General features: G+C 38.5%; 1 protein-coding gene across 5 annotated transcripts in view; it reads left to right on the top strand.

Annotated features, from left to right (window-relative positions):
• The window catches only part of Ncoa1 (nuclear receptor coactivator 1), a 228,516-nt gene that overhangs the window by 137,441 nt on the left and 74,492 nt on the right, over positions 1 to 16,583 (top strand). For all 5 annotated transcript variants that reach the window (XM_013351390.2, XM_013351387.2, XM_013351391.2 and 2 more), the window contains 4 exons: positions 1,575 to 1,741; positions 4,779 to 4,876; positions 7,977 to 8,154; positions 16,155 to 16,334. In XM_013351390.2, the coding sequence (XP_013206844.1) occupies positions 1,575 to 1,741; positions 4,779 to 4,876; positions 7,977 to 8,154; positions 16,155 to 16,334 (623 nt within the window). The remainder of the gene's footprint in view (positions 1 to 1,574; positions 1,742 to 4,778; positions 4,877 to 7,976; positions 8,155 to 16,154; positions 16,335 to 16,583) is intronic.

Raw genomic sequence — 16,583 nt, 5'->3', positions numbered from 1 at the left:
CATACCTATAATCCCAGCAACCTCAAGGTAGATGGAGGTTGATCACCAGTTCAAGAATAGCCTGGACTGTATAGTAAGACTTTGTCTCAAAACAAACCAACAAATGAAAAGTATCAGGAGAGAGGGGGCTTCACCAAGGAAATCTAAATTGCTCACTTCCTATTGAAATTTAAACCTGTTAAGTTTAAACAGTTCCTGCTCAATACTGAATCTACTAAATGTGTCTGTTATCTGTGAGGTTCCCTAAGGTAAAATCACATGTCCTCAAATACTATCGTGTTACAGATAAATCCTTGTGAATATGAAAATATGTTCCTCATTTTATTTGTGCTTTGCTTCAGTGCCTCAGAGTGAAGTTTGCCGAGATGCCTTGCTGTGTTCTGTTTAAGTTATTAAGATAGATTTTTTTACTAAGCAAAATGGAAGTAATTCCTCAGTAATGAAAGATTTAACAGATAAAGACAGAATGTGTGTTTGCTAGAGTTTTACATTTGATTACGTTTGGGGATATGTACCATTTGTAGTACTTTGTTTTATAGCAAATGTAGTAAGTTAGCTGACTGTGTTCTTCTAGCTCACTGTGTTGAATAAGTGCTTTTCTTTTTAAAATCTTCCCAATCCTTAAGAAAAGTAAAGGGTATTTAACTGTTGTTTATTGTAAGGTTTTTAGCAACTGACTTCTCTCTCTTCTCACCTCTTTTTTCCTAGCACTGTTATGTGCAGCCAAACGATTTTAACTGCTGTTTGTAAAACAAAGCTTGTCATGAACGGGCTTTCCTCTTTTATTTGGAAAATGGAAAGTTGTAGAGTAATATTTTACCATCTTTGAATGCATTATAGAAAGCAAGTTTCTGTGTCTTGGCGAAATAAATTGGGGTAAAGAATGAAAAGAAAAATGGACAGTAATTCTTCCATATATTCAGCAGACTATTTAAAGTGTTGTCTGTCTGACATTACCCTCTGTTCTTTCTATTTGCTGTAAGGTGGTGGTCATGTCTGGTTTTGTTCAGAGCTGACAAGAACTATGTGTAGCTTTTGTTTTCTGTTATATCTAAAAGAAGCTATACACCATTGTTCTCTAGTATTTACTTTTTAGATTGTACTTTGGATCAGTTCTTTTTTCATAAAGAGCAACTAATGTTCCTATTGAGAGTAAGAATGAAGACCTTATCAGGTTCTCATTACAATTCATTCATCTGAATGACTTGAAAATTCACATTCTATTTCAAACATACAGTAGCCACAAGTATAAGGAGTAGACTTGCTGTCTGTCTGGTTCCTTTAATATCTGGTAGCCATTTGTTATTTGAAAGGTTTATACATCACTGACAAAACCTATCTGTCATAAATCATTCTCTTTATTATATTTTAGCCAGAGTTATTTTGTATACTTGAGCATTTTGCAGTGTCTGACTTTTAGATGTGATTTTAATTTGATTTTTAAATCTGGTTTTATATTTTAAGTAAAAACAAGATTTCCTTCAAATGTGTGAACATTAATATCTTTGGTCAGAGAAGGAAATAACATGTTATAAATGCGTGCTAACCAGATTGTTTTTTTGTGTGTGCAACAGTACTGAGAAGAGGCGCAGGGAGCAAGAAAATAAGTATTTAGAAGAACTAGCTGAATTACTGTCTGCCAACATCAGTGACATTGACAGCTTGAGTGTAAAACCAGATAAATGCAAGATTTTGAAGAAAACAGTAGATCAGATACAGCTAATGAAGAGAATGGAGCAAGGTAAAAATAAAAGGCCGTGTTCTTAGTTGTTATGGTATTGTGACGTATCATCCGACTCTTCCGTTATTAAGAGCCCTCATTGCTTCATAATTTTATTAGAGAAATGTTTTTGTTTAGATAATTTTTATTTTATTGAGCCAAACAGCCTTTCTTGGTATTATAAAATGGCTCACTAAATTAACTTGAGTACTAGTGAAGTAATTAGCCCAGAAGATTCTGGAGTCCAGTATTATAGGGCATTGAAGCTGGAGACACAAGTTATGGGATGGGACCTGAGGCCCTGGCGTAGAGCTAATGTACAGTAATTCCTTGATGAAAATCTCTCTGACTTGTCTAAGGAAGCTTGCCTCTCTGCCTGAGCTTGCAATAGGAGAAATAGTCCTCTGAGGTGGAAAAACCCATTGTATTTTTTGAGGTTCATATTTATAGCACCCATACTTACTGGGAACCCTACACCACTAATCCCCTGGGTTGCCTACCAGAAACAAAGGTAAAGCCCTTTGGGAGAATTCTTCTACTCAAGGAGTGCTCTAGACTTTTCAGTGAGTGTGCTGAGGAAATCATCTGTGATGAGTAGGAGCACAACCCAAGCCTTCACATTAACAGCAATGTGAGGAGTCTCCAGACAACTGCTATTTAAAACAGCACAAGTCACATGACTTAAAGATTAGAAACTGCAGAGCTGTCCAGGGACAGCTGATTTAGCAAAGAGGAGAAAGTGGGCTCGAATCCTGCAGACACCAGCCCTCTCTTACATCTGAGGCCAGAGACGATGGGATTCTTCTGAGGAAACTGATGCAGTCCCAGGGAAGAGATATTCAGGGGTGACCCATGTGAAAACTCAGCTCCTCGCTATTTCCAGTTCCTCGTGGATGTCACAGGCATCATAGAATAGCCAGTGGTTACAAAAGAAAAACAGAAAGAAAGGAAATACTGGGGAAGCAGAGATGTGAGGGGGCAGAAACCAAACTAAGATGCCAGTCACGTGGGCAGAGGAGACATTGCACCGTTGAACAGCAGGAACTTTTGGAAGTTAAAACTAGATGCTCAGAAAAATCTTGAGCACATTACTGTGTTTCTCTCCTTTGCCACTGCAGGCAGCGCCCATCAAGTGCCAGGCTCACTCCTCCTTCCCTAGACACCACTGTGTGTGCCACTCTCACCCCTCCCATGGCTTTTCTCAAATACCTTCTCATTGACAGTGTTCCCAACAGCTTTATATAAAAAATTTAAGTACACCTTTCTTGGTTTTTTTTTCCCACAATACGTTTTACATATGCCGTATAAGTTAATTTTAAGTAATCCCTTAGAAAATAAAATAGACAAGTAAAACAAAATAAGAGAAAAAGACAAAAAAAATTCTAGGGTTAGTTTAAGACTAGATAGAAGACATTAAATGCCAAGAGGGATAAAATATTAAAAATAACAAATTAAAAACCCTTTCTTGAAAATAGAAGGATTTGGTTTGGGATGGAAAACACTCCTATAGCTGGACATGGTGGATGGAGCACAGCTGTAACTCTAGCACTTGGGATGTTGAGGCAGGAGGAGAACCCCAAGTCTAAGTCGGCCTGTGCTGTATAGGAGGACCCTGTCTCAACAAGAGAGTTGGGGGAGCTAGGGGAAGAAGAATGGAGGTTGTGGCAGGACACACACACTCATACAGGCCCAGCACAGTTAGTACAGAGTGCTCACACCTGTGCACAATTAGGTGCCATGTTAAAACGCCAAGGAGAAAAACCAGAGAGAGGTCTCAAGTACAATGGATTGCTTTCAGAATGAGTTCCGAGTAACATTGAAAACAAGACTTCTAGACCTGTAACTCTGTGTTCATGACAGAATTATGGATGGAAAACAGGGATCTTCTTTTAACCCTTTTTCAGACACTGCCATCAGAGCCTCAGTAGTAATCTAAGAAACAGAGATGTAGGCTCTTAACCCAGGGAAACTGGAATCTGAACACAGAAGGACAGGGAAAGGAGACACAGACAATACTGTTGTGTAGACACCTAGCAAAATGTGAGAAGCAGTTGCAATTGGAGCACGTGGAGAGGGTTCTAGAAGAAATGCTGCTGGGGTCTGATATCTGGCCAAGTAGAGAAGGATATTCATTATTGGGTTTGGGTTTGGTTGTGTGGCTATTGTTAGATTTGGCAGGGGGTGGGGGGGTGTTGTTCTGTTTTCAGACAGGGTCTCACTGTGTAGCTCTGCCTGGCCTGGAACTCTATGTAGAACAAGCTGACTTCAAACTCACAGAGATCTATCTACCTGCCACTCTCTCCCCAGTGCTAGGACCAAAAGTGTGTGCCATCATACCTGGCCAGAGAAATTTTTAAGCTCAGGGGTAGTGTTTAGGAATGACTTAAATGGCATAGAAAATTTGAAAACTTTAAACTATACACAAAATATAATATATAAAAACATACAGTAAAATAGATAATATGCAAAATATAAAATACACCTGAATTTACCAATAAAATATATTTATAACCATCATTATGGAGATATTAAATGTTGATTAATATAATAATGTAAAGACATATCCTGAGAGGATTGTAGGAGGCATAAATGTAATGACTTGAACAAAATGAAGTGTCTTGAACAGAATAATACAGGTAGTCAAGGATTCAGACTCCCCATGTGGATTTTGCTGCCATTCCTAGGCTATTTCCATCACATGTAACAAATATGGCCAACTTGTCTGCATCCCGCTGGCCAGATTAGGGTAGAGGAAGACAGACAGGAATGCCTCTTTCCTCTACAGACAGGACCCAGAACTGCCTGTCACTTGTGTTCCCATTCCTTAGGCCATTACCTGACACATAATTATTCCCATCTTCAGTTTTCCCTAAAATTTTAAATGCTTTTCTTTCACATATAGTAGTATACATGAACTTAATGAGTCTTTAAATTATTATAATTTGCTTAAAAATAAAAAAATCTTCCTTATATCAATGGTCTAAATCTGTCTTCTTAACTGCTCTGATTATAATGAGCTCTCTTTGGATGTATAGTTTTTAAAGTTTTATTGTTGCAGAGAAATCAACAACTGACGATGATGTGCAGAAGTCCGACATCTCATCCAGCAGTCAAGGGGTGATAGAAAAGGAGTCGCTAGGCCCTCTTCTTTTGGAGGTAAGTGTCCTTCCTGACCCCCTAATGCAAATCTCTGTCCTTACCAATTAAGTTTTCTTTATCTTCATTTCATGTCATATATCCAATTAATAAAATATGAAACAAAGTGTTTCTTTAAACTTTTAAAATAGGATTTTATTATAAAGACTGCTTCATGGTTTTTTTTTTCAAAATAAAAGTGAGTAACGAACATAAAAATTTTTCATATAGGCATTCTAAGGAATCTGATGCAAACCAAAGCCTACACAATGGCTTTGCCTTCTGTTTCTGGAGTGATTAGAATTATCTAGAAAAAGAAAACTGAATTATTAAGCTAGCAAGTACAATTTATGTATATTGTAGAATCCTACCTTTATGTGAAAAACAACCCTATTCATTGGATTAGATACTGCCCAAAATATTTTCTGAATAAAAAAGTTTAAATTGATTTTATACACACACTGTAAATGAGAATTAAATCACTACCAAACTTTATAAAGTGAAGAACTTGAATTATTGTGCAAGTGAAATACTGTAGTGTTTCACCTCTGTCAGCTCTCTCTAGAATATCTGCTGCTGGATGTTGAATATAGACAACTTTGTTTCCAAGCTCATCACCTTAAATAACCATTTTCCCTCATATGTGAATGTTTAAAAGCTTTTGTCTCTTGAAAACAAATTGTCTATGTATTTATCAAAATATATGCAAACTAAATGTTTTCCTTGTCCTTTCTCAAGCCCTCTTTCTGGAAGCGGCGGGTCTCCCTAACAGACTTGCACACGTTTGCTCTCGTGGTTTAATTACAACAGAGTGCACGTTTATATGAAACATAGAGTGTTGCCGTCTTAAAGACCTTACTCAACGAATCTTTACACCCACTGCAGGATTCTTACTTTGTCTTTAACCTTTGTAAATTCTTCCATTGTTTTTCCTGTATGGGTACTGTAAAAAATATTGGGAATTATGTATTTTATTCTGAAACCCTTGTCAAGTGACCTTAAGTGACTATCTCGTTTAAAGCCAGGGGTCTGCAAGAAGTCTTGCCCAATATGGGCCCTGCTGTGAGACCAAAGTGACTCTCCTTAGAAAGTGACATCCTGGGCAGATGGGAAGGCTCTCAGGTTGATGGTGGTGAACTTAATGGACAAGCGTCTGTTTGTTATCAGCCCTGTATAACGCCATAAGGTCAGCTGTCAGGAGACTCCTCCCCAGGAACACGTGAGGGAAACTTGTAGAAAAATAATGATAGCAAATTGTCTTCATCAGGCACAGTTTAGAAAATACAGATGTTTGTATATTCATATTCATAACGCCAGTCCCAAAAGTCCCTGAATTTCTGTCATTTTTTAAGGTTGGGATTGTGGCACATCTTCATCAGCTGAAGGATATTTAGGCTGTTTCCATTTCTTTTTAACTATTGTGACTACAGCAGCAATGAGCAGGCTGAGCAAATATCTGTAGAATAAGATGTTGAGTCCTTTGGGCATATGCCAAGGAGTGGTATAGCTGGGTCATATGGTAGATCTATTTTTAGTTTTTTGAGAATTTTCCACACTGATTTCCATAGTGGCTACCCCACTTTACTTCCCTTCCCCAAGCAGCATTTGTTGACCATTGTTTTTTACTCTTAGTCATTCTGATTGGGTAAGGTGAAACCTCAAAGTTGTTTCATTTGCATTTCCATCATTTTATTTCTCCTTTTGAGAACTTATTTGAATCTATAGCCTATTTTTTAATTGGGTTGTTAGTTTGTATATTCTGTAACAAATTAATTGCATCGTTTTCAAATAGCTAAGAAGATTCCAAATAAACAAGATGAAACTGTCAACTTCTGTAATCTAGATCTTCCCTAGAAATTTGGAACTGTCTGGAAGTTCGTGAAGGACCATCATGTTATATGTTTATTAGAGTTTATTTCTTCCATATGTTTTCGATTGCAATCTAAAGGTTCTAACAATTTCTCTGCCTCTGGAAATATTCTGTGTCCCTAGGGGTACATATATCTCCTCTTAGAGCAGCTCTCTATACATAGAAGGCCCTGGGAACCTGGCTCCTGTCCATTCCACTAACTTCTTTGCCACCCGTAGGCCTCGCTGTACTTCTTACTCCTCTGCTCCACACGACTTTTGCCTTGCCATGTGCCATGTGCTCCTCTCTTCCTCCAGTGACTTCCCCTGAGCGCTCTTCCCCTTCTTCGCTATGCTAGCTCTCCCAGAGTTGGGGAGGCTTTGAAAGGTGCTTCTCGTCACCCCCACCACTCCCCAGTGAGGCATCCTGTGTGTGCTCAGTGTCTCATGTATATGTGACACCACATCGATCTCTAGTACTTTATTATGAGTGTCCTCTCATTCTTCCACAGGTTCCTCACAAGCAAAGGCCCCTATTCACCAACATAGTGCAGAGATTTTTTTCAAGACTGAATAAGTCACTTACTTCACATTTGCTACTATAAAAAATAATTTCTAGAACTGTAGGGACTGTTTAGTAGTAAAGAGCATATAACTGCATTTGCGAGAGACCCAGGTTTGACTCCTAGGACCCATGTCAGGCAAGTAGTTCACAACAACCCATAACTTCAGCTATCCAGGGTATCTAACATCTCTGGCCTCCAACGGTATCTGCATTCATGTGCACAAACTCATACATACACACACGTATACATTATTAAAAATAATAAAAATAAATATTTAGATGAAATTGTTTCTGAAAAAGAAGGTTGATATTTTTCATTCATACCTGCTGGAATCTTTAGTATAAAACCCATTTGAAAAATCATGACCTCCCTCCACAAAGAAGCAGTCTTCTTTTTTAACGTGATATATATTTATTTCTAATATCTTTTGTGAGGAGGGGGTTCAAGACAGGGTTTCTCTGTAACTTTGGAGCCTATCCTGGAACTAGCTCTTGTAGACCAGGCTGGCCTCGAACTCACAGAGATCCGCCTGTCTCTGCTTCCCGAGTGCTGGGATTAAAGGCGTGCGCCACCACTTTCCAGCTCTAATATCTTTTTAATAGAAAAATGTATTTCCTTTTATCTTTTAACCTCCCAGTGTTTTTAATCAGTGTCTTCATGTCTTAATCCTTTTCTTTTTCTTCCTTACCCCCTTCCTGGCTTTGCAGGCTTTAGATGGATTTTTCTTTGTTGTGAACTGTGAAGGAAGAATTGTATTTGTGTCAGAAAATGTGACCAGCTACTTGGGATACAATCAGGAGGAATTAATGAATACCAGCGTCTACAGCATACTGCACGTGGGAGATCATGCAGAATTTGTCAAGAATCTGCTACCAAAATCACTAGGTAGAAAGAAAGTAACCTTTTACTTCTAATACTTAGTATTATAACATATACTTAAAGTATTTGTAATGTGGCTACAGCTTCAGGTATATCAATAGCTCATAAGAATCCGTATCATCAGTGTACTGCCATGTGGTGTGACAGTATGTATGGAAGCCAGCATGGTTAAGTTACCTTACTGCAAGAAGATTCTACTTAAAGTTCATTTTGTTTTCAGTTTTGATTATATGCAGGAAAGGAGAGCCCTTCTCGCTGCCCTGCTCTCAGAATAAAGGACAGAAGGAAGAGAAGGGTCAGGAGGGGTATGCTGCTGTATTTTATACTTCCAAAATGTAAGCATTTGGAATGTAAGTTTTTCTCAACTCCTTAGTCCAACTATGACTGGATGGCTTCCCCACTGGGGAGACGCCCAGCTGAGAGGATGAACGGCCTTATCTCCAGCTGCTGTTTCACCCACTAAACTGCTGATCCTCTAGGGACCTGAATGGACTCACGGCTGCCCTTTGTTTGCTCCTTGAATTTTGAGACTCCTGCTAGAAAGATTTTCAGGACTCAAGTTCCAATTACTCCTATCGATTGAATTCCTAGTCTCTAAAGTAGATATGTTTTGTCAGTGTACATTTATTTAGTAGAAAATGAAAAGCTTTACATATTTGATTTCCGATTCAATTTATTTCAGTTTTTTTTGTTGCTGTTTCTCCCACTATTTCTTTATTCAACTACCTCTGAAATAAGACTAACATCACACAGATAAATTGATCAAACATGAGTTTTTCATAGATACATGGTGTGATAGCAGTTAGGAGGGTCCTCACCACCATTTAGTACCATTTACTGATGCAGGAGCTCAGGGAAGAGAAACTAAGATCCCTTTGTGTCACTACAGGTGACACCTGAGTTTCTTCCTCTGGTTCTGCCCTATAGTTTCTTTTGTTCAGATCTTGGATGCAGATTTAATTGAGCTAATTCATTTTATTGTTGCCTTAAAAAAAATTCATATTCCCACCGGGTAGTAGTGGCACATGCTTTTAATCCCAGGAGAGGCAGAGGCAGGCGGAGTTCTAGGAAGGCTCCAAAGCTACAGAGAAACCCTGTCTCCAAAAAAAGAAAAGAAAGAGAAAATTCATATTCCCATCTGTATTAACAAAATATTTGTTGAGTTTAGCAGATTGCCTGGTTGGGAAGAGAGCTTTCTTCTGCCCCTTGAAGAAGGGGCTCATTGTTCAAAAGCCACAACATTACTCATCCCAATGTGGTTACTGTAGATATGTTACTATTCAGTTTGCCCCCATCACTGCCAAGAGGTTAATAAGACTGGAATGTCATCTAATGTCTGATATCATGGTGATTCTGCTCCGACCACCTGTAGGTCCTTGACTAGCCTTTTCCAACCAACTTCCAACACAACTGGAAGAGATGTGGCAATCTCTGCAGCGGCACCATTTCCTCATTTCCCCAAAGAAGGAAAGAACAGAAACCTAGGAATGATACAGCCTAACTGTACTGCCAGTACGAGAGAGTCCACCCACAAACAGGGCATACTCAGGAGTTTATCATCTAGTTCTGCAGTGGCACTTGGTCACCTGTCAGACACCACTGAGAAGAATAAAGCCCAACTGTACTAACTTAGAAAAGATGCTTTTCTAAGAAGCATTGAAGAGAAAATATATTGCTATTGCATCTGTACTTAAAATCTCCATTATCAAAACTATCAAATTATTAGAAAATCAGAAAGCAAAATAAGGTCGAATCATTATGTGTGTATACCAACATACAACCAAAAAAATTTTTCAGACTATAAAGAAATTTGAAAAATTAAGATCATTATTTACAAATCTGCATATATACATATATATTTACCTTACATGTGCATAGTTCACTGCTGTGAGTCAAAGATTATATTTTTGTTTTCACTTACATCAAGAAATTTCAAAGGCTAGCATAAAAAGTGTGTTTTAAAATTGCTTTTCAGTTTATTTGTGTAGAAGACTTCGGTGTCTAAAGTCTCTACTTTCATGCATAATACTTATAAAGGGGTAAAATTAAATTTAAACACTGAAAAGCAAATATAGTGAGAGGTTCTGTCCATGAAGATGGACAGAGCTGGAGAGCTGGCTCAATCGGTAAAGTGCTTGCCACACAAGTCTGGGTTCATCCTCCAGAGCCCATGTAAAGGTATGGGCATGGTGGAGCATGTCTGTTAAACCAAGGCTAGAAAGTCAGAAAGATTCCTGGGACTTGCTGGTTAGCCAGTCTAGCCACATGGGGGAGGTCTAGGTTTAATAAGAGACTTTGTGGAAAGAAAAAGACAAGGTAGGACACTATTGAGGAAGATACCCATTGTGAACCTCTTGTTTCCACATGCACACACATGCATATACCCACACAGACATGTGCATACACCACACACACACATACAAGAGCCTATATGGTGAAGATTTATTTGTAAAATTCTAATAAGCTGTGACTCAAAGTTTGGAAAAAATGGAAATAAATTCTCACAGTCTGTGGCAATTACAGCTCTAGTGATGCAGACACTATAGAAGTTATGATCACTGGCCAGGTGGTGGCGGCGTACGCCTTTAATTCCAGCACTCAGGAGGCAGAGACAGGTGTATCTCTGTGAGTTTAAGACCAGCCTGGTCTGCAAAAGTAAGTTCCAGAACAGGCTCCAAAGCTACACAGAGAAACCCTGTCTTAGAGGGGGGAAAAAAATTAAGATCATTAAGATTGCTGACATTTTGGTATAAAACAGACATGGGTAATGCGTTCTTCCTCTACCACCTGCTAGCAGTGTAACCTTAAAACACATTTAATTCCTTCTTAGTTCTCATCTTTCATAGGAAGTTTGGAGGGCATTCAAATGATACTTAACCTATCTCCTAGTTGAATTTCCTTTAAGTTCAGTAACTATTACTATTGTTGACTTTATCTAAATGTTTTTGGACTTTTAATTTCATGAAAAATGGATCTGTAATTTTGTATTACTTGATATTTTAGGTGTCTTAGAAATTAATCCCATTGAAGAACATTCTTCTCCTTTCATAACTTGCTCCTTCATCTGTTCCCCATAAAACTGAGGCAGATGTTTTTACAGAAGTTGTCAGTAAGGAAGTTCAGTTTTCCTTAGTTCTTTTTAGAATTGAGCTTTAAAAATAAAAATATTTAAAATAAAATAAAATTGAACTGAATAACTGCTTCTTTATTAAAAAGAATTCTGGGCTGAGCATGCAGCTCAATGGTAGAGCACTTGCCTAAAACACACCTGGCAAGCAGTTAGGCCCTGAGTTTAAGTCCCAATACTGAAACAAGAAAAAGCCTTTTTATTGTTTGTTTTTGCAATATCTTGATTGGATTTTTGTTACCATTTTTTTAAACACTAGTAGTTGCATTTATTCTTTAGAGAGGAATTGTGGTGAGAAAAGAAAGAACAACTAGTAGAGATTAGACAGCCTCCCCAGCACACTCAAACAAAACCCTGGCTTTCATCAGTACTTTATATCTCTAGTCCAGATCTAGCCTTCCATGTCCAGTGGAGAACACAGAGCCTCTGTTTGTCTTTCCATGAAATGGCAATCATTGTAAGTAAAGACTTAGCGTTTAAAAGATTTGGGTTTAAAATAAAAGCTCTCTTGTAATAATTTAGATAAGCCAAAAGAAATCTAATTAATATTACGATATATAGAGATCTAGAAGTACCATCTGAAATATCTACCTGTATGTATTGGAAGAGTCAGTATCTGACTATTATTTATTTATTTAAGAAGTATGCTAGTTAAAATGTAATTTATTGACAGAATTAATTTAGTGGCTACAGTTATTAGTTCTCAATATTTTTTACTAACTAAAAGTTTTTCTTTTTTATTATTATTAAAAATTTTATTAAAAATTTTCACCTCCTCCCAATTCCCTCCCATTCCCCCCACCCTCTCCGCCTCCCTCTCCAGTTCAAAGAGCAGTCAGGGTTCCTTGCCCTGTGGGAAGTCCAAGATCCTCCCCCCTCCATCCAGGTCTAGGAAGGTGAGCATCCAAACAGACTAGGCTCCCACAAAGCCAGTACATGCTGTAAGATCAAAACCCAATGCCATTGTCCTTGGCTTCTCAGTCAGCCCTCATTGACCACCACATTCAGAGAGTCTGGTTTGATCCCATGCTTTTTCAGTCCCAGTCCGGCTGGCCTTGGTGAGCTCCCATTAGATCAGCCCCACTGTCTCAGTGGGTGGGTGCACCCCTCGCGGTCCTGACTTCCCTGCTCACGTTCTTCTTCCTTCTGCCCCTCATTTGGACCTTGGGAGCTCAGTCCAGTGCTTCAATGTGGGTCTCTGTCTCTATCTCCATCCATAGCCAGATGAAGGTTCTATGGTGATATGCAAGATATTCATCAGTGTGGCTATAGAATAGGGTCATTTCAGGCTCCCTCTCCTCAGCTGTCCAAGGAACTTGTAATAGCAAGAACCTGGAAACAACCTAGATGCCCCTCAATGGAAGAATGGACAAAGAAAGTGTAAAATATATACACATTCGAGTACTACTCAGCAGTAAAAAACAATGACATCTTGAATTTTGCATGCAAATGGATAGAAATAGAGAACACTATCCTGAGTGAGGTAACCCAGACCCAAAAAAGATGAATATGGTATGTACTCACTCATAACTGGATTCTAGGCATAAATAAAGGACATTGAGCCTATAATTCATGATCCTAGAGAAGCTAAATAAGAAGGTGAACCCAAAGAAAAACATAGTTATCCTCCTAGATATTGGAAGTAGACAAGATTGCCAGGCAAAAATTGGGAACTTGGGGGTGGGAGTGAAGTGGGGGTAATGGGAGATGGGGAGAGAAAAGTGAGAAGGGGAGGATGGGGAGAGCTTGGGGGAATGGGACGGTTGGGATGGAGGAAGGGTGGATATGGGAGCAGGGAAGTATATATCTTAATTAAGGGAGCCATTTTAGAGTTGGCAAGAGACTTGACTCTAGAGGGGTTCCCAAAAAGTTTTTCTTACAGTTTTTCTGCTCCCTCTTCCTCTATGATCCCTGAGTCTAAAGAGAAGGGGATTTGATACAGATGCCCCATTTAGGACTGAGCACTCCATGGTCCCTTATTTTCTATTCATTGACCATGTGGGTCTATGTGTTACTTGCTGTCTACCACAAAAAGTTTTCTTTGATGGGGATTGAGAGATGCAATAATCTGTGGGTGTAATAATGTCTTTAGGTGTCAACTTAATACACGTCCATGTAGCAGATTAACATTAGGTTATCTTCTAGGGCCTGTGACCTACCTACCAGAGTTTCTTGGCCCCATTAACAGTGCCAGGAATTAGTTCAGTCATATTGAATGGGCCTTAAATCCAATCAGATAGTTCATCTCATAATATTTTTGCCACTATAACACCAGGAGACATATCTTGACAGGCTGGTTGATATTGTTTCTACAGTGTTCATAGCTGAGAAAGACTGATGATTACTTTCCTTCCCTGGTAGCATGCATAGCACCATCCAGGATTATGTAAACTAGCCAGTAGTGGAGAAGCGTCCAGGTTGGTCCCAACTTAGTTAAAAACCAGAGGATTACTACAGCAAAACAGGGACGCATAGTTGCCCACATGAACTTACAATGACTGTGACTGCGTACGCAAGACCCAATAAGCCCACGCCAGATAAATTCCCAGTCTAGAGAGGAGGTAGTCATAAAGTCTCATGGCTGACTAAGGAGCTGTTGGAAATTGGTTGTTGCTGGGGAAAAGAATCAGATTTCTTCAGACATGTGGTCCCCGAGACATGTGCTGAAGATAGTCATATGGCCATGCACATACTGGCAACACTAAGAGGACTTAGTGAAGTTTTATTTTTTTTTAAATATTTATTGATTTATTATGTATACAATAGTCTGTCTGTCTGTATGTCTGAAGGCCAGAAGAGGGCACCAGACCTCATTACAGATGGTTGTGAGCCACCATGTGGTTGCTGGGAATTGAACTCAGGACCTTTGGAAGAGCAGGCAATGCTCTTAACCTCTGAGCCATCTCTCCAGCCCCTTAGTGAAGTTTTATAAACCAAACAAAGAAAGGGGGCTGGAGAGATGGTTCAGTGGTTAAAAGCACCGTTTTCTCCTCTGGAGAACCCGAGTTGAATTCCCAGCACCCACACAGCAGCTGGCAACCGTCTATAACTCCAGTTCTAGTGGATCTGTCACCCTCTTCAGACTTCTATGTGCACTGCACACAGGTGGTGCACAGGCATACATATAAGCAAAACACCCATATACATAAAATAATAAAACTTTAAACATATATGTAAAATGTCTACTTATGTTTATATATAAACAAAAGCATGAAATTGGAAGGGAACAGTAGTGTGTAATAGAGGGAATGGGGTGGGCTTAATCGGAACACATTAATATATGCATAGATGAAATTCTCAAACAATAAAAAAGTTTTTTCTTAAACTTTAGGCTAACAGGTTATGAAATTAAACTTTAAGGAAGTCCCTTCATCCCACTGCTACCTGCTCTCCTTTTGGCTTTTTATGCCATCTTGATTGTAGTCCCTTCTCTGCCTATTTTTCTTTTTTCTCTCTTGTTTCTCATTATCTGAACTGAATTAAATATATATTTAGCTGAATTTCTTGTGCAACATTTAGCAAGTAGATTTTCTTTTCAAGTACATTCAACAAGCTGAGATCATCCCAGATAGTGACTGGATAATACCATGCAAAACAAGTGGCAAACAAATTCTTAAAGAAAAATCATTTTTTAATCATAGGGTCTTACTGACTTTAGTTGGAGAAGAATTCTCTAAAAATGAATAAGTAGGTTAATTTTTACATTAATTTTACTATATAATTTAGCCTATATGTGTTTCAAAAGTAAGAAAAAGGCCCTCACTATAAATCCACAAATTGGACATATGTATGAACTGTCATCTGTATTTTATTATTTCCTACATTGTTTCCTCAGTGTTAATAGAAACCTTATTTCTTCTTTGAAAAGAGTGGTAACTGGGGCCTGAAATAATGGTCTGTAAAATCTCTAGTTTGATAATGGAATTATAGTCTCTAGGGATTTGGGGTGATTTACTGTAGACTGTATAGTACAATTGTCTTTAGAGATTATACAGTGGATCCTTAATTTTAAAGATGAAGCACTGGAAATCAAATATTAAATGACCCAAACCTAACGACTTGTGAAAATCAGAACTTAGTGCAAGAGAGTAAGTTTCCATACTTTCTCTTGTCCTCACAGAGTGAAGGGTGGGTAAAATGAAAGTGGGTCAACAGTGGGAGGTACATTTAAAACCCCTCTGGCCACCTGGGAACTCATAAGCTGAATGGGACATTGTGGGTAGGAAACTGTGACTCATACAATAGTGATTTGTACTTGAAATATACGGGCATCTTTCCTAAAACTAATTTGATTTTCTTATACTAAAGGAGATAATGTTTGTTTGTTAGCAATCTTTTGGTACTGCTGATTATCTACCATATTCAAAGTATTGTAACATATAAACTATGCTAGTTAAATTAACCAAGTACAGGAAAATGACTGTCAGAAACCAATATGGCTCTTGTCTAAGTCACAGAGTCCTTGGACAAACTTTTAGTCTTCTGCCCCATGCACAAAGAGCCTACCATTAGGATTGGCCTTTGATGAGTCCTGCTTAACACTGTAGCTGTGGCCTTAAATTTTCTGACTTGAAATACGTAGCAAATAAAAAGAGCTAACTGCCACACTAGTAATTTTTAATTTTGTCTTTGTTTCTAAATACTGTTAGTGAAGTGGTGTATCTGCTGTGTGAGCTCTTATATATTTTCTTGGAAATGTTACAATTTCTAACTGGTAGATGTGCCTTATTGACTCAGTATATCAGATCTGAGGATGTATGTCAGTCTTTTAATATGAATATCTAATTAGCCAAATGCTTTGAAGTATTTTTTTTATATCTTCAGAATTTATGCTGTTCTCACTTAATCCACAAACATATATTCAATTTTGCCTCCCTAGTAAATGGAGTTCCCTGGCCTCAAGAGGCAACACGCCGAAATAGCCATACATTTAACTGCAGGATGCTAATTCACCCTCCAGATGAGCCAGGTACTGAGAACCAAGAAGCTTGCCAGCGCTATGAAGTAATGCAATGTTTCACAGTGTCACAGCCAAAATCAATCCAAGAAGATGGCGAAGGTAAAGCGTCATTTTAAAGTGATTATTTTATCTTTGGCTTGAAGGAATGGGAGAAATTGATTACATACTACCTTCCTAAGATAATGTTTCTGCTTACTCTATTATATGTCATAACCACAGTCCAATTTTCTACATTTTTTTTGAGACAGGGTCTCACTTTGTAGCTCTGGCTGACCTGGAACTTGCTGTATAGACAGGGTAACCTCAAACTCACACAGAGATCCATTTACTTTTTCCTCCAAAGTATTG

This window comes from Microtus ochrogaster, linkage group LG3 (assembly GCF_000317375.1).
Source record: "Microtus ochrogaster isolate Prairie Vole_2 linkage group LG3, MicOch1.0, whole genome shotgun sequence".
In the NCBI taxonomy this organism is placed as follows: Eukaryota; Metazoa; Chordata; class Mammalia; order Rodentia; family Cricetidae; genus Microtus; species Microtus ochrogaster.
Note: the sequence above shows the minus strand (reverse complement) of the source record. Positions and strands in the feature narration are given on the sequence as shown.